Source organism: Psittacula echo (genome assembly GCF_963264785.1).
Source record: "Psittacula echo genome assembly, chromosome: 16".
Classification (NCBI taxonomy): Eukaryota; Metazoa; Chordata; class Aves; order Psittaciformes; family Psittacidae; genus Psittacula; species Psittacula echo.
Genome location: NC_137752.1, coordinates 529,826 through 556,990, shown reverse-complemented (window position 1 = coordinate 556,990; position 27,165 = coordinate 529,826). Strand labels below are relative to the sequence as shown.

Below are 27,165 nucleotides of genomic sequence, written 5' to 3'. Positions count from 1 at the left end.
TGTGGCTGTCGGCACGCTCACGGCTGGCGCTGACTCTTCATCCGCTTCCTTCTGAGAGGGAAAACTGTTCCTGTAATGCAGGAAAATATCCCCACATCAATAGTGTGGAAGTGAAGCAAGAAGGGAGGGGAAAAGAAAACAAATCAATGCAGGTTGTGACCAAAATATTTATGTGAAGATTTATATAAACATGCAAATATTTATTGCTTTAATGTTTTAGTTGCTGTGCTGTGAAGTTTTGTGGTTCCTGCATAGAGATCTGGGGCTGGAGAGTTGGTAATTGAGGATATGGACTTCTGGGGCTGAAAGTTCAGTCAGAGATGGGTGTCTGCAGGGAGGGAAGTGCCCAAAAACCCACTCAAAACACCTCAGTGTGCCCAGTGTCCACCTCTGCAGTTGCATCTCCACTGCCAGAGCGAGCTGTGATATCTTTCCCTCCATTGCGGTGCTGTGAAGAGAGCGTGCCAACTCTGATTCATAGTTTTCCAGCCTGATGCTGCTGGGAGAACAAGGGGGACATTGAGAGCAGTGGCTGCAGAGGAAGCCGAGCCCTGTCCCTGCTCCCGCCCAGGCAGCCCCTCCAGGGAAAACTGCTTCAGACACGGGATTGGGGTAAATACTATTCTAGCTCCAGGGTGACATTCTTCCCCGTGATGCTTTCTTTTCTTTTCTTTTCTTTTCTTTTCTTTTCTTTTCTTTTCTTTTCTTTTCTTTTCTTTTCTTTTCTTTTCTTTTCTTTTCTTTTCTTTTCTTTTCCTTTCTTTTCTTTTCCTTTCTTTTCTCTTTTCTTCTCTTTTCTTCTCTTTTCTTCTCTTTTCTTCTCTTTTCTTCTCTTTTCTTCTCTTTTCTTCTCTTTTCTTCTCTTTTCTTCTCTTTTCTTCTCTTTTCTCTCCCTTATGGACTCTAATCTTCCAATGTTATAAGATGTGAGAGGTAATAGAGCTATTGGGATTTTTAAATATGTATGAACTCAGGAAAGCCAGAGAAATGTGGAGCAGAAAACAGATGTGAGGTGGTCTAACAGCCGTGGCATTTAACATGTGTGGGGTATTTTTCCTGGTGTCTTAAGTCATTATTCATAGGGAAGACATGATGTTTCTGTTCTTCTCACATATAGATTACTATTATTTTTAAGGAGGCGGCTGTATCTGGGCCGCAGCTGTGATTCTACCACAGAAAGCTGATCGTGCAGTTCTACCTCTGGCTTGCTGGGGTTTGCTGCTGGCAAAGAAAGATGTTTCCTGCTTCTTGTTGGGGTCAATCTGGATGGTGACTCAGTCGAATGGGCTCTGTGGAACACAGGGATGTTTGTGACAGACCTGCACAGATATAGTTTCTGCATGTATGTATTTGCTGTGATGGTCAGGTTTGGCTTCTGGGAGTCGAATGCGTCTGTCCCATCCTTCATCACCTTTGCCTGGTGGGGCTTTTGCCAAGAAGCAGGGCAGATGCTCCTGATTGATTCTATTTGCACTTTGATTTGCTGGTGAATGACTCTGGGTTATTCCCAAATTCTGCCATAAACAGCAGATGTGTGGGCTATCTGTGCCAGGGACCTGCCCCCTGCATGGACTGCCTCATGCACTCTCAAAAGAGCAAAGCATCTTGCTCACTGTCGTAACAGTGCTGCCAGCCAGTGGGTCACATCAGGGCAGAATGGCACCTGCAGCTTGGGGCTGCTCATCTTATTAATTTATTGAGCTATTTATTTATCTATTTCCCCAAACAAGCTGTTAACTGAAAACACTCCTAAATTTGGCTGAAGTGCAGCCAATCGTTTTGTCTGAAAAGTGCATTTTGGAGAAGATGGATTTCCTTGTTTTTACAATCTGCTTTTCCTTCATTTAAAATCATATCTAACCTGTGGTTAGGGGTTTTCTGAGAGCTGGAACTGCGCAGAGTGGAGCAGTGAGAGCAAACCTGGCCAGGGTCACCCTCTCCTTCCCTGATCTGCCTGTCCCATGGAGCATCCCGGCTGCTCCATCAGGGCTAAACCCCATTCCCTGCAAGATGCCTGCCAGCACAGCACATCTGACATGAATTTGTCACCACGGCGCATTGAATTTATTTTTGCTGGGGAAGGGAAGCTAGTGAGGGCAGGAGCTTGGGAAAAGAGGAAAATGGGCAGGGATGTGATAGGGTTTGCTGTGAGGGAAGGCAGGATTTGCTGTCAGGGAAGGCTCCCTTTACCCAGAATGTAATGATTTGATGATGTTCCACCAGCAATGTTGCTGCTGCTCATTTGCACAGCGACTGTGCCTGTTGTGAGAGCTGGGCTGGCTCTCAAGCTTATATTGGATTTACTTGGGTTCTTTGCACTGTGGCCCATAGCAGACATGGTGGTGAAGGGCTTTTGCGCCCCTGGCTGGGCAGGGATCGATACAGCTCAGTATGGGGTTTCTCTGTGGTTTGTGCTTTTCCAGGAAGACCTGGGGAGAAAAGATGCCATTTAAAGAAAATTACTGCATTGCCTATCAACTGCAAACAAAAGTCTTTTGTCCTGTCAATCATTTGGAGGCTTTATCTTGTCAGTCGCAAGGAGACTGTCTCCTTTTCACTTGACTTTGCGTAGACCTGGTTTCTCCTTCATTCAGACAAGCGAGTGTCGGCACAGCAGTTTTTTAATAAAAACATGATAGAAATAAATGTTAATATTTTATCAGTATTTAAACCAGACAGAAAATCGTAATGCAAGTTATTGTGTGTCCTCCTGCCCCACAGCTGAGCCTCGATGATGTATCAGGCTATCACATGGTGCCGCAGAGGGAAGTGTCCTCCCCTCCGTACACACACGGATGTGTTACACGAACCCCTCGTGCCTGTGCTGGGATGTTACCTATGTACTATAGAGCATCACTGTTGTTCAGGGGTATCGTTCTGCTCGAGCTGGAGGCCTGGCTAAGCTCCAGCAGTTTGGGTCAGCAGTGCTGGAGCCATCAATCCCTCGATGCTCCTCCAGAGCGATGCAGGGTGCCCTGGGTCGCAGTGAGGCTCCTCTCCACTCGTGCCAGGAGCAGCCCTGCAGAGCAATGGGGAATGCTGCTCTAAAGGGCTGCATGGGGCTGGTGTTCCAGGTGCCGCATGGCTGGGTGCATGTCGGGACCGTGGCCTTGCCTCCCCCGTGGGCTCGCTGGGCAAAGGCCTTTTCCTGCCAGCAGCTCTCTCAGGGCATGGTGTGGTGTCAGAAACTGCTGCCATCGTTCTAGGCAGCTGCACATTTCCCTTTGCAGACAGCTAAATATATAAAGCTGTTGGATATATAAAGCAGTCATATGGAGTTTCCATCTCTCTCTTGGCCTCTCTTTGAGCAGGACACCTAAATATTGCTTTTACTCAGTGCCAAGGCTTTTATGGTGAGGTTTCGTGACTTAGGTGCCTTTGGTTGATAGTTCTTTGCCAAGCCAAGGTGAAATACTTGGCAAACAGGGGCCTTTCTTTGTAGCTGGGAAGCACGAATGAACCCTGTTGAGCTTTTAGCTGCAAACTTTGTTCTGCAGCCCAGTTTGGTTTCTGCTGCCCTGACCCCGAACGCTGTGTTTCCCAAGCAGGAGGGTGAGCACAGGGAGCTCCATCCCCGTTGCCTGTGGTAGGAGATGATGAACTTGTGTGTTGCAAGGGCTGCCTCCAGGCTGTGCGGTGTCTCTGGACAGGGAGCGGTGCTGGTGATAACCCACCACCGTCACTGTGCATCTGTTTCAAGAAGCCTGTCCCATTCCCAGAGGTTCTCCTAATTCTCTACACATCAGTATTTTATAAATTCCAGGCACCCATCCCCAGGGGTGAGCTGGGCCTGGGAGAGCCAAGGTCTGAGGACCCGGGGTAGCTCAGGGTGCCCTGGCTCCCCTATTGCCCCAGTCAGCATCCCCCTCCCTGCCATGGACACATGGACACGGCGTGTCTGCTGCAGAGAGGGGCAGATGAGACCCGGCCTTGCCTTTTTTTTCGCTGAGTGCAGATCCGTCTTAGCTAGGCTTTTCTTAATGGAAGACAAATATGAGTCACTCCAGTTCTTTCTACATTGGTCTTTTTTGTTTCTTTTCCTTCTGAACTGTAACAAAAGCTTTAGTGCACTGGGACCAGTAATTAGCTTCGCTCTTATTTTCTGAGTAACTCACCTCTGAAGCACATGTGTGCCAGGAGGCTCCTGGGCACATACAGGAGAACGGCCTCAGGGCTGAATTAGCATTTCTGCTACATAAATTCAGATTTCTTTTATACATCAAGTGATTTCAATGATCGGAGGACCACTCTTTATCAGGCGTTGCTTGGGTGCTCGGCAGGGCCCAGGGAGATGCGCTAGCTGCTGACATCCCTCACCTTTCATCCTTGAGCATCCTAAAGCTTGAAATATGAACAGTGGATCCCTGCCAAGGAAGCAACCAGAGGGCAGGGGCTGCTCCTGCTCAGCTCAACTGATGCTCGAGGACCAGGAGAGATGCCCTGAGAAGCATGTGAACTCCCTCAGGTTTGATGAACAAAGCGTCTTGCCTCTCACCGTGGAGTTGAGCCTTCAGAATCAGAAGAGCAGATGGCATGGAAAGCATCTTGCTCCACGACAGCCAAGTCTGCAGCAGAGCTCACAGAACACAGGAGCTCACGCATGATGGGTGCACGCTCATCCTAGGTGATTTTCAGGTTTTTCAAAGACCTCCTCTCTTGCTCAGTACAAAACCTGGACCTGGGTTGCACCCATCTCCTGCCTCTTCCCAAAGCGAAGGTGATGGTGAAGGGGATCTTCAAACTCCGACTTGCACAACTGCAGCTGGAGGAGACAGTTATCCCCCAAGAAATGACGGTTTGCAATTTGCTCATTGACCCCATGGTGTGCTAATGAGTTGCGTTATGGGTTTGTGTGGCTCTTTGCAGTTCTTCTGTCCATATAAAAGCCCTTCCTTGCACAGGGCTCTCAGTTGTCCCCTCCTGCCTTACTGAGATCTCTTGGAGGTTCACTACCTGTGCAGGGGCACAGCTCACCCTCCTCCAGCACTGATTATCTTTTATTATTATTATTATTATTATTATTATTATTATTATCAGCATCATTATCATCATCATCATTATTTATTTTTATTGTTATTATGGAGGAGCAGTCACTAATGAGAAGAGGACTCAGCATCCTCCCTGGCTTTGGAGGAGGGAGCTAAAGCAAACAAAAGGCACAAAATCAGCTCCTTGCTCAGCTCCTTGGTCTCCTCCACCTCGTCACTTGGATTTGGGTAATCATTTTAATCTGCAGTTGGGCTTCTTGGCAGCATGAGGATTTTTCAGTGACTGTCATTTTCCATGTTACTTTCAGGCTGGTTGTTTCAGAACTCATTACCCTTGGCATTTATTTACAGAGGCTGGAAGCAGCTTGCACCAGGGGCACACAATGGAAATTGATTTACAGAGATGGTGCGTGATCTAGAAAATGTCAATTTTTTCCTCTGGAGTCTATAAATTAGTTTTGATTCCAATGAGGTTTTATACTGTACTTATAAATCAGTTCCCAAGGAGCTGTGTGAGTGTGGGAAATTAAAGTAGTCGAGCAGCAGCCCTGGATTGTGGTGCTGCTGATGCCGCTTTATTGTGGTGCTGCTCTTCTGCCTATGGATGCAGGGCTGGGCGAGCGCTGATGCCAGGGATTTGTGTGGGATGCACTTGGGGAAGGGGCTTTCGGCTGGGGAGAAGAACCAGCTGCTAAAATGCAATTGTATCCTTAGTACAGGGATTAAAAAATGAACAATGAACAGGTCGAAGCTTTTAGGAAGGTAAGGGTCTGCAATGGCTTGAGATTTAAGGAAACAAGCCCCATGCTGGGTTTTTTGGAGACAAGTGGTGCTTTAGCACTTCAAAGGTAGAGTAGAACTCTATGAGGATTTGCCTCAGGCTGTGAAACCACCGATGCTTTAGGAAATTTGTGGTTGTTTGGACTTGCAGCCTCAGCCCTGGGAGCGTTAGTGTGGTGTGGGCAGCTGATGCTGTGAGTGCTGCTGGGCACTCTCTGGGGCCACTGATGTGCAGAAGTGCTAGAGGGAGGATTGGAAGTGAGGAAGTGCACCTTTCAGCTGGGGTTTCAGATGGTCTGATTTGATGCCATGGAGATGGATGCAGAAACCTCTATGGGCAAACCTTGTCATAGCTCCTCTCCACGCGCTTGCTGGATGCTGTTGATTGCAAATGGAGAAGCAGCTGCCAGTGTGTGCAGAAACACTAGAAACTAGAAGGGAAACTCCCCCTTCATCTCCTGCGCTGTGCTGGTAGCCAGGTTGTACCATTCTGGCGATCCTTTAGCTGCTTGGCTGCCCTGCCCAGAGGTTGGGTGGGAGCTTAAGGAAGCGTAGACAGATGTGTGTGTGTTGCGTGGACACGCAGGAGCTGTGCCAGGCTGCTGCTGGGATAAACAGAGTCATTTTTCCCCATGGCCCATCTAAAGGAGCGATGGCTTGAGGTTGTGGCTGAAGCTCTGTGAAGTGGCTGTTGCCCCTTGCCCTGTGCCGCGGGGGGCGGTGGCAGGACCCTGTGTCCCCTCGAAGGAAGGGCACATTTCCAGCCCGCCTCAGCTCCGGCCGGGTCTGGCGCGGCCTCGCACCGCCGGAGCAGCAGGAATTCGCTTTATCTCCTTGGCAGCGGATGAAAAGCCCCGGCCACAGGATGTGTTTGTGCACATTTTGCTGGGGAAGCAAGGGGAGGAGGGAGCCCCGCTATGCTCTGCGGCCTCAAGTGTATTTTCCATACTATTTTTTCACTCCCAAAGAGTTAGACGGGGTTTGATTCCTCCCTTTCTTCCGTGATGCCCTTGAAGACTTATTCTGCTGTCTCCAGCAATAACACCTCCAGGATCCCGGCCGCGGTGCAAGGCTCAAGTGGTTGACCCAATGGTGGAGGTTGCATTGCCAAAAGCAAGTGTTCTTCAACCTCTGCTACACGCTACCCCACGGACCCAATAGTGCGGTGAATTAACTCGCTCTTGTTTTCCCAGTAGAAATCTGGATGAGGGTGCAGGAGAAAATCCCTTTGCCAGGCTGCGTCTTGTCCTTGAGCTTTTCTTCCCTCTTTGCCTGGCCCGTGCTGCCTGCTTCAGTGCGGCACGGCCGTGGTTACACTCTCGGCAGAGCCCGCGGTGCCTCGCACCGTCCCATGAGCGCTCGGTAGAGTAAATATTGCTTCAACACAGGCCTCTGTGTATAAGCCCCCTCCCCTTTGTACAGAGCTGCGCTGTGCCATGGCTCTGTGCTTTTATACCTGCTGTTTGCTGTAAATACAGCTCCGTTTTTCTTGGCCCCTCGGAGCATGGCTCAGCTCCCTCCCTGCCTTGGGGCTCCCGGCACCATCCACCCGTTCCTCCTCTTGGCCAAATTGATCAATGTCTTTGACCGTGAGTGTTTCCATCTGAAGAATGGCACTGACAGTTCACAGGGGTTTTGTGGGCATTCGTTAATGGCTGTGAAGTGTTTGGAGGTGAGAAGTACCAGGAGCAGCAGTACTGGCTGTGTGGGACTGGGCAGGGCTCGTGTGGGACCTGCTGCTGTGCAGAATGCTCCCAGAATGTGATTTCCTTCTCCCACAGAGCAGAGCAGCTCGCTCTGGGCTGTCGCAGGCTGATTTCTGCTTTTGTGAGGGATCCTCACAAAGGTGGGTTTGCTTCTATGGAGGAGCACAGGCGTTCCCCCAGCTCTGTGCTGGGGCTCCTTTGCAGCTGTACACACCTTGCTGTGTGCTGCGGAGCTGCAGAGCCCCACTGCTGCCACAGCAGCCCTGGTGCTGTTTGTACACGTTTCCTACTGCCATGCTCTGCTCCGCCTGTGCTGTTTGCTTCCTGGGCTGCATCTTCCCGCTGCCAAGGCCTGAGCTGGGCCGGGAACCTTGCACTGAGCCTGACTAGTTCTGAGACAGGTAAAATCTCCTCATCTGCCCTTGTTTAGGTCTTATTGTCCGTGTTAAGTGCATATGGTCCATCTCTGCAGCACTGCTTCCGTCCTGCCATCGTTTTGCTTAGGCCAGTATCCAGAAGGAGGCTATTTATTCCTCTGTTTAAATTTATGTACAGTATAAACCATTGTATCTCAAGCTGTTTATGAAGCAGAGAGCTACTTCCTCTTCTCGTTTCTCATTTTTAATCAGTGGTTTCTGCTTACTCACCAAGAGCAAAGCCACAGACGAATCATTTCTTTTCCTTTTGTCCCTTATTATATTCAACAGCCCAGATACAGGTATCAAAACCCACCTGGTTGCACATAAAAGCAGTGATTCCCCTGCAGCCTTTGAAGCCACCAGCTGCACCGTTAGTGGGGCAGAGCACAATGACGGGGCAGCAGCAAGGTGTGTTGGTGTTTGTGGCTCTGGTGAGGCTCCAGTGCTGCCTGGCACCAGGCTGCAGCAGGGCTGCGGGCTCAGCAGCCTCAGGTTTGCTATGGAGGTGAGCTCAGCCCAGCGCTGCGCTGGCAGCAGCAGGACAAGAGGACCTTAATGTGTAAGAGCCCTTTCTGCATCCAGCAGGTGCCAGTAAGGGTCCAGTGTCCTTTGGCAGGGGGTGATGCTCACAGACTGAGGACCTTGTGGAAGCGTTGCTCATTGCACCGTGCCAGAGAGTAGTCCGAGCAGTGGGAGTGAGGCTGTCAGGAGATGACACAGGGGACAGAGGAGGGTGGCAGTGGCTTTTTGAGCCCGGCAGGTAACTCCTGTTGCTGTGCAGCAAAGGTTCCGCTGTCAGTGCTCCACCTTTGTGCCCAAGAGCTTTTTGCACACTGAGCCTGAAAGCACAGCTTGCTCTGACCTTGGCAGGTGCTGGTTCACTGTGCGGAATTAAGGTAATTTTCACTGTACCTAATTGATGTTGGGAAGCATCAATCCCTTGCAGTCCCGGCAGGGATGGGGAGATGCCTGCTGGGCAGTGCTCCTGCCTGGAATTGTGGTGCTTCCGAGCTTATCCTGCAATGCGTAAATGCAGACTGGAGTGGATCCACTGATAATGCCAGGGCAGAGCAAAGCACCCCAAAACCAGGGCTCCAGCCCCCTGTGCTGCACTGCTGGGTGTGCAAAGTCTGGCTTCAGGGAGGTGCTGTCCAATGTATCAGCCTCTGGTCCAGGTTGCTGGTGGTGGAAGCCTGGTATTTCCCACCAGCCCTGCTCCTCACCGTGAGTCACCTCTTTCGGGGCAGGATGACTCTTGCGAGCGATCGCTCCTCTGCCTGCCCGGTGTCCAGCACAGTTCCCTGTGGCACAGCACGCTTTTTCTTATGGCTTTGAGCCTTCACATCAGTGCAAAACTCTCCCTTTGGCATCAGTCATTTGGGGTCCCTGCTTTCATAGAAAGGATGTTGGTGGGAAGGATGCGATTCTGCTGCATCTGCTCACAAAGTTTCCTGTTGAGTGGAGTTTTTCTTCCTTTCCTCCTACCATGAGCATCCAGGGGCTCAACCTCATTCCTTCTCCACAGCTCGGGGGGACCTGGTGCTGCATGAATGTTCCCAGCTGCCCATGAGCAGTGAGACCGGCTCCACCAGTTAGGATGAATGTCTGACTTAGTCTGGTCTTATTTGGGTTTAATTCATAAACTCTTCAGGGATGATGAAATCAGTGTATGATTTTCTGCTGTGGCAGTTGTGAATAAGAACAATTCCCATCTCTTCGCTCCCTGCGAAAGGAAGAGAAAGTGTCTAATAATAGCTGCGTAAGGAAAGCTGTGCACAATAAAGACATTATGAAAAATATTACACTCATCCATATTGATTTTTGCTTTGCTGGCTCGTTCCTTTATTACCCTGCCAGAGCCACGAGCAATGTCATCACAGGCACCGCTAATGAGCAACCATCAGATGCTGTCAGTCTGGCTTGAAAATTCCCTTCCACAGTCATCTGAAAAATAACTTTGCGATGTCTGTCCAGAGCTGTGATGGTTTCTGGGGATTCTGGTCCAGCACTGCGGGACATGGCCTGAGGAGGAGCTGGTCTGGATTAGTGGATGAGATATGGCACAGGGACTGGAGGGACGAGGCTGTTCCGGGGCAGCCTGCACTGTCCTCCACACTCAGCAAAATCTGTGCCTTTGGCAGGAGCGTGGCTGAGCCCCATTAAAGGGGATTAAACAGAATCCTTCCCCAGGTTGTGCAGGTCGTCTTTATCCAGTGACCTTTCCCAAAGCAATTGCTTCCCCCCCATCCCCAGGTAAGGAAATGTTTGCAAGTGCTTCATTTATTTTAAATTGACCCCAGTTCCCAGCAGCAAGGGCTGGTGTTGGCCCCAGGGTCTCTGGGGCGAAGAGATTTGGGCTGTCATGGAGAGTGATGTGCACAGGGTTTGAATACCATTAATCAGAGTTTTGAGTTTTGCAGCCCCTTTTCTGTGCCAGGGCAGCAACTCCCTTCGTTAGCAAAGAGATGAACGGGACCTCCAGACAGCACAGTGCGTCCCCAAAACCTCCTTGCTCCTTGCTGGAGGGCACGTTCTCAGCTGGGACTGGATTTCCATCACCATCATGTATTATTCATTCAAAGTAATACATATTCCAACTCTGCAATTGTGCAGGGCAAGGCACAGTCATTTTAAGGGTATCTCCAACTTATAAATCTTATGGCTCAAAGCATTAACAGATTGCGTGTGCTTGTGTTTTGGGGTACACAAGTAACTGTTCCTCTTAGCAGAGAACACGGGATGCCCCCAAAATTGAATGTTCTGCAAATAACACAGCATTTCACCGCAGCGAAGCTGCTCCGGTGATCAGTGCCTGTCTCTAGTTATAACAGGAGAGAGAAGTGATTTGTGCACATTGCACCAGTTCTGCTCTAAATATATCTGCTGAAGAATTGAGAGCCAAACAAGTGAGAGCTTACAGTTAGAGGATATCTTGTTAGACTTGAGGTCAAGCCACTTGCTTTAAGTGCTGGCTATGCCCAAGTTACAGTCATTAACTAACTGCAGATTTCCTCATTTGTTAGTGGGATTATTTCTGACTGGGGGAGCAGAGGAAGAGGAAAGAAATCAATCTGCCAAACCCCACTGGCATTTAATAAAAAATGAAATTCAAGTATTTATGAGGAAAGCCAGTGGGTTGGGGACCTTTTAAAGAGGACGAGTGTCAGTTTGTTATTATAATAATTGATATTAAATTGTTTGTTTAAAAGCCATGTTTTTGCCACCATGAAATCTTTGTATTCCCAGTAATGTTGCACTTACTCCTAGGTCTAAATCACAGCCTGGAAAGCCCTGTTCTTTCACTGAGTAAATAAGATTTAGCTCCTACGCGCTATCTACCTGTTTCTATGGAAACCAGATTTTAGTGCCAAGCGAGCGGCTTGGATTTGAGCTGCTTGGATCTGGTACTGGCTGCACATGGGCCTGAGTGAGAGCAGCAGCAAAACCCACCCCAGTGTTGGGGGGCTCTGGCAGGCCAGCCCCGGTGCCTGGAGAAGCCCAGTTAAGGTGGTACAGCTTGTCGGTGTGATGCTGAACTTGTCAGATCTCCTACAGGTTGATGATAATGTTGTTTTTTGGCTGAAATGAGCATCTCCCGGAGGGGAAGAGGAGATGTTTTGGGCACCTGCACAGGGGTGCACAGAGCTGGTGCTCTGGTCAAAAACATGCGTGGGATGTGGAGGGGGCGAGCTGGGGGAGGCTGCTCCAGGGGATCACTGGGATCCCAGGTGATGTGGACAGGCAAGAGTTGCTCACCTCAGGGTTCCTGTTCAAGTGCAGCTTTAGGAGTGCAGAGTGAGCCCAAAGACTTCCCTTTTGTATTGCAGAAATTATTAAAGCGTAATTATGTTCTTAGACTTGGATAATGAAGCATCTTTCTCTGTGGGCCTTAGGGCCAAATAGCTGCATTTTTAATGTTATTTTTAACAGTGCAGTTTTTTACATGTCACAACTCCTGTTCTCTTCGTATTCAAAGTGGAAAGAGCTCAAGTGTTATGTGATTGTCGCTGTTAAAATCTCCATCCTGTTTCTGCCACCTTTGGGATTAGATAATGCAGCATGTCTGAGGGTCTGCCCTGGGGACAGGGCTGTGGGTAGAAACCATCAGGTGGTTAAACCCGGAATGTCTCTGGCTGTAGCAAAGATCATGTCACATCATTGTTTAATGTTTTAGTTGAAACTTAGGGTGGAGGTTGATGTTGTCTTACTTGGTACCTGGACAGCCCTTAGTGCTGGTGCTGGTTGTGGCCTTCTGAAGCCCATTAGATTATTTCTATAATCCTTTCCATTTCATTCTCACTGCTTTCCAGGCATTTGTCCTCTCTCTTTGCTGTGTGGGGATTTGTGTGATGGTTGGAGCAGGTCCTCTGCTTGTGCCGTGTTTTAGAAATTGGGAGTTATCTGTCGTGGAAAGGGGCTGTGGCAGCGGAGCATGAGCTCGGTGGGTACACAAACACCAGATCAATTTACAGCACCCTGGTCTGTGCTTGCACACCAAGATCTTGATGATAATGAGGGTGAATAATGTGCCGCAGTGATGGATCTGGAGCAGACCCAAGGTTTAGCGGGAAGGACTGAGGCCTGGGAAGAGTCGTTACTGGCAGCGCTTCAGTGCTGAAAAGCATCAGCCACGGCGTGGGAGCCTCACCCTAGTGCTCACAGGAAGGATGCTGCTTCCTTGCTGGTTGGTGGGATAGGGCAATTCCTGCCCTCAGCTGGGAGGGGAGCCGATCAGAAGATGTGAAAGATCTCTCTCCAGGGCGGTGTAGGTGGAAGCTTCTTCTGAGCTGCCGCGTTCCTGTTTGGGGATTTCTGTGATAAAAGGCATCATGCCCTTCACCCCATGTGCCAGCCAGCTCCGTTAGAGGCACACATGGAGCAGAGGTGCCAGTGTGCTGGCCGTGAATCCCCACTTTTCATCCCCTTCCCCTCCGGCTTTTTTCATTTGCATCATCCATGTGCCTAGCCCTTGTCTCTGTGAATGAGCCACCCTGGAGTCCAGAGACCCTCCAAGTGAAAGAGCTCTCAGCCTGTGACCAGTCCAGACCTTGGTGCTAGCTGTGTGGGTTAATAACCTGGGCAGAAACCAAAGCCTGGATCGGGAGGTTTTCTCTTATTTCTGTCTCAGGCCCTTCTGTAATCTTAGTGGGGAAAAAAATCTTCCCTCTCTATCCACCCATTCCTTATTGGAACTGCTAAAGAGTCATCTTCAGTGACTCTCTAATGAAAGGACGTCTGCTAAACTGAGCCCCAGAGAGCTGAGCTGCTTTACAGGGAGATGTTTGGACTTGCTTCTGTGCCAGCTTTTTAGTAGAGTTTAATATAGTTCTGGTCCCTTCTTCTGCATAGTTTTTCCCCATTAGGGCGTACCGTTTCCACTCTGATGTCTTTCCGTCATGCTTCTTTACATTGGGTTTGGGCTTGAGGAGAATGGCACGCAGAGCAGCAGAGAGCTCAGTGTTTATGTCCCATATGCAAATTCAGGTGACAAGCAGGCAGAGCCCCCACAGCTGCGTGCTCACAGCTTGCGCTTCCCATTGACCTATTTGTAATGTTGCTTATTTTCACCTTGTGCTGGGGTGAGGTGTCCGTCCCAGCCCACTCGCACTGCTGGTGCTGTGCAGAAGCTCACGCTGTGGTTCTCGAACAGGTGAGTTCTGGCACGCACTGACACTTCCCTTGCTTTTCCTCATTGCTGACTGCTCGTGCCACGGAAATCCCATTGACAGCCAGAGAGGGACAGTTTGCTTCAACATTTCTTTTGTGTACTTTCAGAGCAGGGAACACGCATAAATAGACACCTATTGTCTAACGGTCTCTTCCCTTCACTTGCTCAAACACGGGATTCTGCTCCTGTAAAGCCACACGTGCGGATGTTGAATTGTTAAATCAGTCAAGCATAATTATCCAAGTACCCGGCACGATGTGTTTCAGAACTGCAAAATGGGGAATCCAACACAGTGCATGTGGATAAGCGCTGTTGTGGAGATTGTTCTCCTAAGGGGAATGCCATTTTGACAAGAATGTATTTTCCCTGTTTCCTCTCGCAGCCTGTCTTGTTCTGTCTTGATGCTTTGGTGGAAGCCTCATCCAAGTACAGTTCATTTTGATGTGGAATTATTCAAACCTGTCAGATCCATCCCTATGGACCGGTTTGCTCCACGGGCTGATGAAGTGATACCAGTGCAGCTCAGTGCAGAGGACCTGATGTGAAATTAAAGGTTTTCTTTTGTGAGGGTTAGTCTGAGCTGGTTATCTTTTGGTGGTGCTATCAAATGCTCTTTTCTGCAGTCCAGGCACATCATCTACATCTGGGCAAAACATGTCATGGAGAAGAAATGTGTTGAACAAAGAACGTCCTTTAAAGCAGATGGGGAAAAGTAATTAAAACTCAATTTTCAGGGGCATTTTGGGGTGTTTTTGTCCAAAAATGGAAAATGTTTTGTTTGAATGTTTGTGGATTCAAATGAAAAACTGCCTTTTTAATTTTTTCATTGGATAAACCCAACATTCCTGTTGGGATCCATCACAGCACAAAGCTGTCTTTTCTTTTCGCTGTCCCACTCCTGAGTTTTCTGCAGGCTGGATTTTCATGGTGCCGGGCTTCTGGCTGTGTCTGAGCCCTGCGTGAGGTACCTGAGCAGGGTCTCACTCTGACCTGGGTGGTTTCTGAGTTTCGTGCTGCGTACGATGCCCTGTGCAGTGCAACCTCAGCTGCTTTGCTTGTTAGCTGTGGTGAAGTCAATAAGACTTCAACCTCCAGGTTAAATGTGCTCTCGGTGCCCCTACTGCCATAAGGAAATGTCAAGAGAGCTGGCTAAGAACAAATATTAGTTTCCTGTTCCATTCCTTACTACAAGTAAATACTTGTCAGGCATTTCCAGGAACTTCACTGGGCAGAAAACAGCCCATTTTATTGCAGTCTATCTATTCTGGTCAGGAGCTCCAGGGAGGAGTTTCCTGTGAAGCTCTGCTCCTCGCCTGTTTGTACCTAACAACAGCAGTTATTTCTGTAATGGTTGCTCTGAGCTCATCTTCAGATTTGCATGAGTGGCCTTTGGGATGCAGTTCTAGGTGTTAGCTTTTATTTATGATGCTGTCCAGAGCTCTGCAGCCCTGCTTTTCAGGGACCAGTCATGCCTGTTTCTTTTCTGCTGTTTTTTCCCCCATTTTAGCCCGTTGGTAAATGCCCGACGTGGTGCTGGGGCCTCGCCATTCTCTCATTTTCAAGGGCTCACATCCATCTTGGCGCAGAATGGATGACCTCTGTCAGCGACGTACGTTCACAACCTGAGCCCTTAGCACGGGCTGTGGGCTGTGCTGAAGGGAGCCTCTATGAACATAGAGATTGAGCCCTTTATTTTTCCCTCCGCCTGCAACCCACGGTGACCACAGTGCCACCCGGCTGCTCTTTGTCCCTGATGTCTGACTAAAGGGCTGGAAGAAAGAGCTCAGAGTGGCTGGAGCTGTGTTTCCCTTTCTGTGGATGAATGTGTGCTCATGGGTGTGTAGTTTTGGCATCTCTTTCCTGTGCTGGGGATGGAGCTCGCTCTTTCCAGCCGGTGTGATTTTAGCATTGCATGTTGAAATTCCTCGAAGCTCCTGGTTTCCGTGTGTTCCACACTTGCTCAATCTGTTCCTATTAATTTTTAAACACATTTTAGCAGCAGATAAACAGCTGGTGACACTTTTGGAGTCACACGGTATCATTGAGGAGCTGATGTAACTCCCATCACCGCACACTGAATGGGGTTGTGCCAGGGCATCGGGACCGTGTTCCTCTGGGTTGTGAATGCTCTGCACAGTGCTTCCCACCCTGCTCCAGTGGAGCCAGGGCTCACCTTTGCTTTTCCTGCTGTTTTAAACCATCCTGATATGTGCTGCAGGTCCTGAGAGTGAAGCTGAGCTCATGGTGGAGCATCCAGCTGGGAAATCTGCCTGAGCATCTTCAACAAAGCTATTTACATTCCTTAAATCATTGACTGAAAACCTCATGCCTGACTCTTATCTTTTTTTTCTTGGAGGCAGCCAAGACCTGGCCTACGATATTTTTTTGTGTTGTATTTTTTTACAGCTGTATGGATTTGTTAGGTCTGGAGGGACTCTGAGGTCATCTTGTCTCACCCTCTGTACAGTAGTGACCATGGAAATCCATCCAGATTCCCTTCTGCCCTGTAATCTGTGAGCTGTGACCTTGCACACCCAGCGAAGGGAGCCGGTGTTTGGGTATCTTTCACTGCAGTTCCTTCATGCACCAGTCTGCAGTGTGCTGTGAGTGATGCGTTTCAGTCACCCACACAGCAGTAAATGTGCTGTCTGCAGACGCAGAGCAGAGACTAAATTTAACATAGTCAAATCAAAGCACTTTGTGGGTATATTTATCCACCGTTACTGTGTGTGAGGAAGGGAGGTTTCTGGCTGTCGGAGTCTCTGGAAGCTGCTTTGTGGATTGCTTCTCCGTCAGTGCCAGGCTCCTTTCTGCCTTCCTGCAGGTGTAAACAGATTAATTGGCATAATGGAATTAAGCCTTGGAAAAAACGTGGCTGTGAGCATCAGAGGTCGTGATCTGATGGCACAGCCGGTGCCATCCCCTCGGGAGTACAGGAACTGCTCTGGGAGGGGGCTCTGGATGCCAAGTCTTGTTTGAAAGTCTCTGCTGAGGCTTCAAGTTAATCACGGGTTTGGGGAAGTTGGTGCTTGCTATTTTGAGAGCCATCCTTTGGGTAACAAAGTGGCAGGAACTGAGGGTGTTTCTGCAGTTGAAATATTAGCAGTGGAAAACCCTTTTTTGTTTCTGAAATGTAACGTGGCTGTTTCTGTGTCCGCAGCGAGACCCGGAGGTGACTGAGATGTGCGAGCGGCTCGTGCCAATCACAGGGGTCAGACAGCAGAGGGCTTGGACACATCCCTCCAATTTAGGTGTGCAAGACAGGGAGATCGAGGGTAGAAATAGGCAGGCACCTGTGTGTGTGAGGGATTTCTCCCTGTCACTGGCTGTGGAGCATCCAAAGCTTCAACCAGAGCAACCTGCACTTGCAAAATGTCCCTAAGCCTCTTTGTGGTCTCCATATGTTTTTCTCTGATGGCCCAGCTCCGTTTCAGAGCAGAGTGGAAATCGGGACTTAAAGGTATGGCAAAATCTGGAATATTTTTGCTTACATCCAGGGCCTTGATCAAAAAGGATTAAACTTAATACGGACTTAAGCCAGTTTCTGGGAAGCAGGTCTGGAGAGCCGTGTTGTGCAGCTGACGAGCTGTTTGTTCCATCTGTTCTGACAAATCCAGTCAATACCAGGGGAAGAGGGATCCTCTCCTGCAGCATCCTGCACTTTTGCAGTCCCCTTGGCTGGAATCCCCGCGGTTTCCAGAGGCAGAGGTGATGCTGTGCTCGCCTGGCTTGCAGCTTTCTGATTGCAAGCCCAATCCAAAGAAAAGCTCAGGTGTGGGGACTCCTCACGGGGGCACCACGTGCTGTTGGTGTGCTGAGGGCAGAACCTCGTGCCTGCCCCATCTGCAGCCACAAATCACATGTGCTGCACGTTCTGGAGGCCTGGGGGTGTCTTTTGCTCTTCATGGGTTTAGGGGCAAACCAGGACACTGCTCCCTGTAGTTTCAGGCTCTGAAAACACCTTTGCCCTTCACCCCCCTGAAGTGTGTGTGCAGAGATGGCAGCTCGAGGCCTCTGCCCAGTGTTATTCCTGCTGTGCAGAGCTCCTGATTAGCAGCAGGTATTAGTTTGTTTTTGGATAGTTTGTTTTTTCAAGCAAGGAGTGAGTTTGTTTGAGAGTTTTGTAGATGCAGGCAGGTGCCATCAGCAATAAACAGTGCTGGAGGAAATAGAAGAGCAGTAACCTTAATAATTTGGTTTTTGTTTTGCTTGAGTTTATTTTCCAATGTGTAATTCCTAAAGGAAAGTGTTCCCGGTAAGGGAGAAGAAAAGTGCTGGATTTCTGGAGGTGCTGGTGTGGGGTATATTTCTGTTTGGTTTATCCCATCTCTTCCCTCAGCCAGGATTCTTGCAGTGAGCAGTCAAAGTGAGGAGGACCAGGCCCAGACTTTATTCTCCCCCTCTTTTCTTTCTTTTTCCTATGTGGAGCAGAACTTGGTGCCTTTTTAAATCAGGGTCTCCACAAGACCTCTGCAGCTCAGCCCCTGAAATCAGAGGCAAGGCCTTTGTGCTCCATGTCTGGTTCTGTTGGTTCCCAGCCCTGATCACATCTCATGCCTGTGGTGGTCTGGCAATGACCAGCTGGTGGCTGGATTTAGCTCGTGTTTGAACATACGAGGCAAGCTGGAAGGTCGGGAATGCAAAGGGCATCCCTCACCTTTCACAGTGAAACCACTTGAAATTTCCCACTAATCCTTTGCAGGTCGACTGTAGAGCAAATCAGGCTGCGCATCACCTGCACTGCTGCCTTTATAGCTCTGTTTGTGGCATCTTACTGTCAGCAGGATGTTATTTATAGCTTTCAGGGTAATGTTTTCAAGCTGAATGCAGTTTTTCGTGGAGGAAATTGCATTGAGAAATGGGTGAAGAAGTAATAACAGCAATAATTGCATTAAGCCCCTGTTGTTTAAGCCCACAGCCCTCCTCCTCTCGGTAGACAAATGCCCAGATAAAGGTAGTTTTCCCAAGCAGCACAGCCCGTTCCAGTGGCTCTGCCAACCGTCTCGCCTGCCAGTGCTGAGTAGGTGCTTCCCCAGGACATTGCTCCACCGAGATCAGGCTGGGAGAGCCCCTGGTGCTCCCCACTAACTGACCTGGTGCTCACCCATGAGGTGGTTTCAGTCCTTGAAGCCTTTGCGAGAGTGTTTAAGGGTCTGGCACATCTGGAAGCTCTTACTCCCGGTGAGCTCCAGGATGCAGCAGCCTCAGTTCTCCTGGATTCCCAGGTAGTTTTGCGAGGGGAAGCCCAAAGACCTGAGCTGATGGAATAACCCGCACAAACCTGAAGAGAATGCCCCACAGCAAGAAATCTTTTTTCTTTGGTTATATCATCTGCTTTGGGAATCAAAGACTCCGCTTTTCCAGGCAGCCCTAGGAGAAAGGGGAGGAATAAATAACCAGTGAGCTGTAACTCCACTTGGTGACCTGCCTGTGTTCATGGTATTAATGTGTCCTTGTACTGCAGCAGGAACGAAAAGCCTCAGATGAGATCAGGGACCTCGGGTGCCAGTGGCCGCGGGCGAGTGCGAAACGACAGAGGGAGCCAGGAGTGGCAGGAAATGTTACTGGGTTTCTGTGCAAATAAGAAGCTGCTTTGTGGGGAAAATGAGACACAGTTTAGCAAACACGCAAGGATTGACTTACTTTTAAGAATGTTGTTTAATCCTGTTGAAATTGAGAAGATTACTTCTCCTTGAATGCATGCTTAAGAACTTCCCTGGCTGGGGCTGGAGTGCAGGAGCTGTAAGAGGACCTGGGGTTGCACTTGGCTTTTCTTGCTCTTGGCTACAGCCTTAGCGGGAGGAGTTGTTGGAAAAGCACTCCCTGATGCTGGGACAGTTGCCTCCCAGCTGTGCTTTTGGAGATGCCAAGCTCAGGGAGGCTGTTTGTATCCGAGCCTCAAAATGGGTCACTTTGCTCTCGTACCTGAGCACTGCTCTGGGAGCTAGAGCACAGGGCAGCAAGCCGGGAAGCGCATCAGTGCGTGCTGCCTCATCGCTGGAACCAGGTCCCAGGCTTTGATGTGCTGGGATGTTCAGCGCTTGGGGCTTTTCATGCAAGAACAAAGCAGCAGCAGTTGGCATGGGGAGCAGTGTGCTCTTTTCTCAGATTTCCCTGGAAGTCAAAACCTGCGGTATAACCGTCTGATCCATAAACTGATGTTTTTTCCTCAGAAGTCTAATAATAGACAGCAGAAGAGACTCATTCAGTCAGCCTAGGACTTCCCCGGGACTACTTTAAGTCCCATGGGAGCAGGAGCAGGGGTGCCAGCGGCTCTCCAGCCTCTGTGCCCTGTTTGGGCTCAGCCTGTGCAGGTACCGCTCACGGGCAGCAATGCTCTGCAATGCTCCATGCCATGGCTCTGCCTTGACAAGCCCTGGAGCCTTTATTGGGTGCTTATGAACTGAGTCCCAGCTCCTCTCCTTAACTGGGAAGAATTTTAGAGGTGGGAGACTGCAGCACAGAGATTTAATAACATGCCTGGAGTGGTGTTTAAAGTTGCTGACAATCTGGGAAGTGAGACCTGATTTCTTTGACTCCTGGCTCTGTTTTAACTTGCTTTTTCCTGCTGCTGTTCATGTCATTTCTAAAGGCAAAGCCAACCTTGTTTAAAAATGCAGACTGAAACAACAGTGTGCCCCTCAGCACCAGGAGGGATGTGGTTTGCAGGTAGGGCTTCCTCAGCCCCTTTGGGTTTCTCCAGAGCAGGTTTGCTCATTGAAACATGATGTTACCAGAAGCCACATCTTTGCTTGATGCTCTTCAAAGCCAGGGCACATGAGACAGTCTCACATGAGAGATGGGGTGTGAAAAAGACTCAAGAGAGCCAGATTTGCTTAACACCTGCCATGGAGGTGGCAATGTCACTGGGAGCTTTGTGCCAGGAGAGCTGCTTTTTTGTTAGATTGCAGTAAAATGAGGAACTTCACTGCTTTTACATTCATGGCTCTGAATTTCTGCTTGGGAAGGGTTCCTGTTCCTCCTCTAGTTGCACAGTAATTATGGTCTGTGATCAGTGGCTCCAGGGCATCCCTGTAAAACCAGGCGTGCTGGGGTGATGGTATAGTAGCTCTCCAGATGGGCTCTTGAGAATGAGAAATTGGCCAAAATATGCTCATGACAGCAGTAGCAAAAGTAGTGCTTTGCCTAATTAAAGAAATCCTTCATCCCCATCCTCTGCTAAGCAGGAAATGTCAGAGGCAGCATCTCAAAGATGTGGAAGAGTGCTTTGGTGAAGCCCTCTTGCAAGAAGCATTGCACAGGGGTAATAGAGCATCCCAGGTGCAAGGAAAATTCCCTCTTGCACTGAAGCTCCTTTCTGTGCTGAACTCCCCTTAGTGACATCTTATACCAGGGGGAAACTTGGCCAAGTTTTGACACTCAGTCTCGTGTGCTTCAGCATCTCTGTTCTCCGTGTGAAAGTCAACCCCAAATACCAAACTGTGGCAGTTCCTTTGTTGCTGCCCCAGCTTTGGGACCATGCGTGGGGCAACAGTAGCTCGAGGTCACGGTAAAGGAGCAGGAGAATTACAGTGAGGAAGGTCGCAAGAGGTGGAGAAGACGGGGTTTGGTACAGGAGCTGGTGCAGCAGGAGCTGCTCAGTCCCAAGGAGCTGTGTGTGTGTCCATCCCCCAAATGAGCCTGTGCTTGTGTGGCTCTGGCAGTGGGAAGGATTTGCATGAGGATCCCTGGTGCAGCTCTGATGCTCTGGGGTAATGATGTGGGATGGAGAAAAGCTTCAAGTACCAGCGGCAGCTCCAGGGATGAAGTCGGGCACTGGGGGCTCCTGTTCCCCTGGGTGCTGCATGCGAAGGTGCTTTAGCATCCCCCCCGCACAGGTCCCTAAAGAAGGCAGCGCTGAGGGTGCCTCTGGGCTGGGCTGGGTGCAGGGCAGCCCCAGGCAGCAGCACCCCCCATGGTGCTCGGGTGCCTGGAGGAGGGCTGGGCCCTGGGCAGCCCAGACTGCTCAGGAAGCCCTTTATCCATGTCCTGGATCCAGACATCTCTATTTGTGCCAGTGGGTGGGAAACCAGTCCAAAAATAATAGGTTTGTTTTTTCAATGTAGCTTTGCAATGATGAATTTGGATCAAACTGGTCTGTGAGGTGCTGAACCCATTCCTTGTGGTTGAGAACTGAAAAATTATCATTGAAAATTCTGTGTAGCAATTAAAGCTTCCACCAGGAATTGGAGCTTTCAGGGAGAGGTGATGTCTCGCTGTTCCTGCTTGAGATGCTGATGGAAATACTTTGTTGTTGAATCACTTCTGGCTGCTCTGTGCCAGGGAAGGGCGATGGTCCGTGCTCACCTCTGACAAACTGATGATGTATCTGTACTGAAATGCAAGAAGTCAAAACCCTTCCGTCTTGGCACGTGGCCTCAATAAGATCATTTTGTGTGAGAGAGACAAAAGGAGCTATAAACCTTTTGTAATAAAACACAGAAGTAAGAGGGGTTTTCAGTGGTTCTCAGTGTCGCATAAAAAACCTGCTGGAGCAGGTCTGGATGTGTTATGTGAGGGGTGGGATGAGGTTTCCTGGGATAATGCTGTTGAATGGGTAGTTTTATAACCAAGGGTTAAATGTTTTTCAAGCTCATTAATAGAACCAAAAGCAGTATTTGCACTCAGTGTCCCCCAAGCCCTGGTGTCATTGCCCTGTGACACTGATGGGGCACTGGAGCTCACCCATTTCAGTGGGTGTTCAGGCTGTGGTACCTCAAGTTCCCACCAAACCTTCCTCTGTCATCAGTAAACACATCAGCATCTTTTTCTCTCTCCAGGTGATCTCTGCAGTATCCAGACTCTCCTTCCACAGTATTGCTCAAACCAAAGGAATTAGGTAAGATCCTTTTCAAATTGGTGCTTTAAATGATGTTTTTATCTCTCCCTATCCATATTTCTAGTATTTAATCACATCAGACTCTTTAGAAGCTGCATATATTAGGGTTAAACAGACATCAAGAATGCCTTTGAGGTGTAACTGGGTACATGCAAAAGCACCTTGCAGGCTGCTCAGGAATAGCTTACAAAGAAAGTAAGTGCCATGAGTTGTGTGTGATGTGCCTACTGGGGGAGCAGGGGGTGGGTTTAGTGGGATCCCAGGAGAACCAGCAGCACCCTTTGCCCTGCCCATGGAGCTGTGGTGTCACCCCACTGTCCCCATCTCATTCAGGTGGCCTTTCTGTCACTGGCCACTGAGAGATGTCTTCCTGGCCTTGACAAAGGCACATCAGTGCTGTGCGGGCAGAGGGGCGTAAGGAGTGACCCGACCCTGGTGCCCCAGGTGGGCTGCCCGGCTGTGAGGCTGCTCCTCCTCTGGTAGTGGAAGGAGCAATGGGAAAGAAATTGAAACCAGCAGACAGCCCTGTTAAGCACAGCTGTTATCGTGGTCTTTGTTCAATTCCCTGCAAGATTGGTTTGCAATTGGTTTTCTTGTTACTGTGTGTTTTCATTATTAATCTGGCACCATCTCATTAAGACCACAGACACAACTGGGAGGAGTTCTCAGCCTCAAGTACCTCTCCTTTTTTTGGGGGGTTGTTTATTTTCCTCAGCTGCAGAACAAACACATTTGCTTTGCCCTGCAGAACATGTCTGGCTGTTGTGGCAGGGTGTATTGGGGCACTGGTCTCTGGCTGTGTCCCAGGGTCAGCGCAGCCACAGCCACACTGTGGGGATGCTGTGGATGGGCCCCCCTCACATCTCGCCCTGCTGCCCATGCCCACCACCCCATGCCTCCATTTCCACTGTCTGAACTTATTTTCACTGCCTTAACTGCACTGATATTGCTGGAGGGAAGCAGCTTTTCACGTGTAAAACAATCTCGGAGCTTTCCCATCTGTTAAACACAAATCTGACAGATCCCACCACGACCTGGGGGGAGATCCGGGGATTAAGGTTTGAGCAATAAAGACATGCTGTAAGTTAAGGACTATTTAGTATTAAGGGTAGCCCTGAGCAATGCAGTGATTATTATTTTAAGAGAAAGGAACATCCAAGGCACTGGGAGGCGGGGAGTGAGGGGGAACCCACACACAGGCTGCAACACCTTTGCCAGGGCTGGGTTTAAGCCTCGGGGCATCACTGAGAGAGGCTCTGCTGTGTCAGCCTTGGCAAAGCCCTTCCAGACAGGGGTGTCCTGGTGTTCTGCAGAGGATGAAGGAGCAGGCTGTGCCCTAGGAAGGCTTTGGCTGAATCCCTGTTGCTTCTGCTGAGGTCTCCTGCTGTCAGGGCTGGCAATAGCTGGGATGCAGGGCAGGGAGGCTTTGCTGTTCTTGTGGTTATGTAGCTTTTGCTTCTTCATTTTACAATCAGCATTTACAGTTCTCACTAAAATCCTTTATCTTGGAAGCCTTTGGCACCATAATTACACAAGAATAGCACAGAGCTTAGTGGGTCTTTGCTTCTAACCCTGTTTTCCTGCTCATTAACCCAGCTCCTCCCTACTGCCAGCACTGCAAGAACAGGAAATGATGTTGCTCCTTTAGCTGGAAAATCCCCTCCTGGGGTGTCCGCTCCCATCACCGCTGCCCCTGAGTACACAGAGCCCTCGCTTTGTCCATCCCTGCCTGTTCTTCCCTTTTGATTAGGTGATTTCTTGCCACACCACCAGAAAAGCCTCAATGACAGAAACTGATCTCAGATGAGTTAATTTAATCTGTGGGAAACAGCAGCAGCTCTGGCTCCCCAAAGGGGCTGCTCACATTGGCTACCACTGCCTCTCAGCTCACTGGGGTCCCCACTGATGCTGGGGGTCCCTGACCTTTCCTCCCACTATGAGGATGCTGCCATTGAAATAAATGGAAATGTCTCTTTGGCTTAGGCATGGTGCTCAGGACCATGGTAAATAGAGTGCAGTTGGGATGGTGCATGAACGTGGCTCTGCTCCATCCCCTATTTTGAGGTCTAAGAATCAAGATCACACAAATTAAGAAAGAAATACATCCCTGAGCCCATTACTTGCCCTTAAATAAATTTCATGGCAGGTAGGGTAGAAAAACAGGAATCAATCTTGTATGGTATTCAGTGATGAAAAAGAATGTCTTTTCTCTCTTAATGATTCCTGGATACTTGAACCTTGTCAGAGAAGCCCTGTTTCACAGAGCAAATCAGATAGCTGTGTTGAGATGACAGAGTGTTTCTTCCAAGAAACAAGGTACAAGCAGCAAAACACGGCAGAAAACGATCTCTGATGTGATGCTGTGCTCACAGCACGCTGCTGAGGCTGGGCTTGATCCGGTGCAGCTGTTGCAGCCCCTGTGTCTGTCCTCCCCTGCTCTGTTCTAGCCATGATGCAGGTTTCAGCAGTTGCAGCCATCAGTGTCCTGCTGCAGCATGGCTCATCGCTGGCTTCCCCTGAGCGGGGGATGGTCCCTTATGGTAGCAAAACATATTTCCCTCTTGCACAAGGCTGTGTGAAGAGCACAGATGGCGTTTCCTGCTAACCGAAGCAGCGTATAGTTGCCAGGACCACCACCACCACACTGGGTTATTTTTGGGTAGTGCCCCATGTAACAAACCCTTGATATTGCGAGGCTTATTGGTGCCTCCTAGAAAAAGACACGTTTTTGTCTCTTCAAGGCATTTGGAAGAAAGATGGTTCTGTGCATACAGACGCGCAGAAGAGAGGGTGATGCACAAAAGGAAGATGTGTGGAAGGGAGAGCAGGATCTTTGTTCTGCCCCAGGTGCCATACGTGGCCCTGGGCAAATCTGTTAGTTTTGTGCGTGTGTCTCAGAAATGGGGAGGGGAGAAAAGCCTTTGTTCACCTGGCTTGGGGGACTGGAGACCTGCTGCTCTTTGGGCACAGGCAGCCTTGGCAGCACTGCGTTGATCTCGTTTGGGAGCACGAGTCTTGCAGGAATGTGTTAATTCTCTTTTCCTGGAGTTTTCATTGTTGTCTCACAGGGCTGTTGTATGTGGGACACAGAAAAGATCCTCATTGTGTAGCATTGCCCATGGCTTCAGGAGAGGGGAATATGTTTAATTGCTGTTGTTTCTCATCCTTTCCTGCTGTGTCTGGAGGACCGTCAGCGCTCCCAGGGAGAAGTTACCACCGTGTTCCTTGCTCTTTGTGGCTGTTGCTGAATGAGAGCCTTTATTCTACAGCCAGGACATGGGGAGCTCCCACCACAGACCCGTCTCATGTCCCGCTAAGTCCTTACCCTGCTCCTCACGGGGCACTAAATGCTTCACGTTGGTGGGAGGATTTTGTAGCAGGCAGGAGCAGCGGGGTTTCACTGGGGTATTGTGCAAAGGCTTTCCCGTGCTCTGGAGCACGAGTTCTCACTCTTTCCAGGCTCCCTCCAGTGAACTGGGCTCTCTGGAGGACAAGGGGGCTTCTTGCTGCAGGGCCCAGTAAACCAGGATTTATTTTTCCTTAAAGCTTTTTTTTCCCTTTCCACTTCCCTGCTGCAGCCCTGCCTGTTCCTGCTGCCCATGGCACGTCTCGGTATTCGCTGGGCTCCGGCCGTTGTCCACCTTGTGCTTGTGAGCTCTGTGCGCACAACGTGAGCTGTGAGTGGGGGACGCGTGTGTTTTCATCTCCCCAAGGGATCTGTTTTTCCTGGAAGCCAAGTTTTGCAAGAGAAGCAGGAGGTTAAGGAATATTGGCTCCTGCTGCTTGCATGCATTTTTAATGTGTGCACAGTGAAACCATCTGAAAACGGGAAGGAGTTGGAGTGTTCAAAGGCCTTTCGTTGAGGCCCTTAATCTAAGTAAATCCTTTATATATGAAGTGAACCTCTCAGTGACTTCAGAAGGCCCCACAGTTAATAAAAGAGATGTAAAAACATTTGCAAATGGGGAGCTGGGGTGAGCCATGTTTGTCACAGGGAGGTTTTTGTCTGCAGGAGCGGTGGCCATGCTTTGGTCGGGTGGTGGAGGGAAGGAGAAGGTGCTGGTTGTGTTTTCTGTATCCTGGGAACCAAGGCAGGACCCCCTTGGGGTCTGTGGCTGGCTGAGCTTGTTGGCAGAACAAGAGACATTGTTTTCCCCTCAGGGCAAATGTAGTGAGCATAGCACACTGCCCTGGGCAGGGGTTTACCTGGCATTTAAACAGACACAGAAATACAAGCCAAGATGCTGGTTCTTGGGTGCTGTGGGAGTTATGGGACCTCTTCTCCTGTGAGATTGGTTTTACGAGCATTCTTCTACTCATTGCCAGTGTGCTCTCTGTAATTGTACCCTGCCCATTGGTTTTTTACTGCCACGGTGTATTCATCGTACGTGCTTTAAGCATTGCTCTAAAAGGGATTCAGAAGACTGTGGGAGGAATCTGTGCCTGGAAGCACCTATGGTTGCTGTGCAGAGCTCTCCTGTGCTCAGGGAGTTGGGGACTGGGACCAGTCCTGGGACTGACCAGCACAGATCCATGGAGGTCCAGCCACAGACCTCGTGAGCTAGGGGCTGAGTGGAGATGGTTTCTAGTGGCATGGACAAACCTTCTTCAGGAGTGACCGTAGGGCTTCCTCGCTTGTTGTGAGCAGGATCCTTGGCTAAAAGCAGTTCCTTTTCAGCTAAAAAAGTTTTTAACACGTTTATTTTGGCAAGAATGTATCCTCACAGGCTTGCTCCTCAGAGAGCCTGAAAAATATCATTGACAT

The 27,165-nt window shown here is 49.5% G+C and overlaps 1 protein-coding gene across 4 annotated transcripts in view; it reads left to right on the top strand.

The window, feature by feature from the left end:
• Positions 1-27,165, top strand: part of VAV2 (vav guanine nucleotide exchange factor 2) — a gene marked incomplete at its 5' end in the record, with an annotated part of 104,012 nt that overhangs the window by 40,623 nt on the left and 36,224 nt on the right. For all 4 annotated transcript variants that reach the window (XM_080630621.1, XM_080630619.1, XM_080630622.1 and 1 more), the window contains one exon: positions 22,342-22,400. In XM_080630621.1, the coding sequence (XP_080486747.1) occupies positions 22,342-22,400 (59 nt within the window). The remainder of the gene's footprint in view (positions 1-22,341; positions 22,401-27,165) is intronic.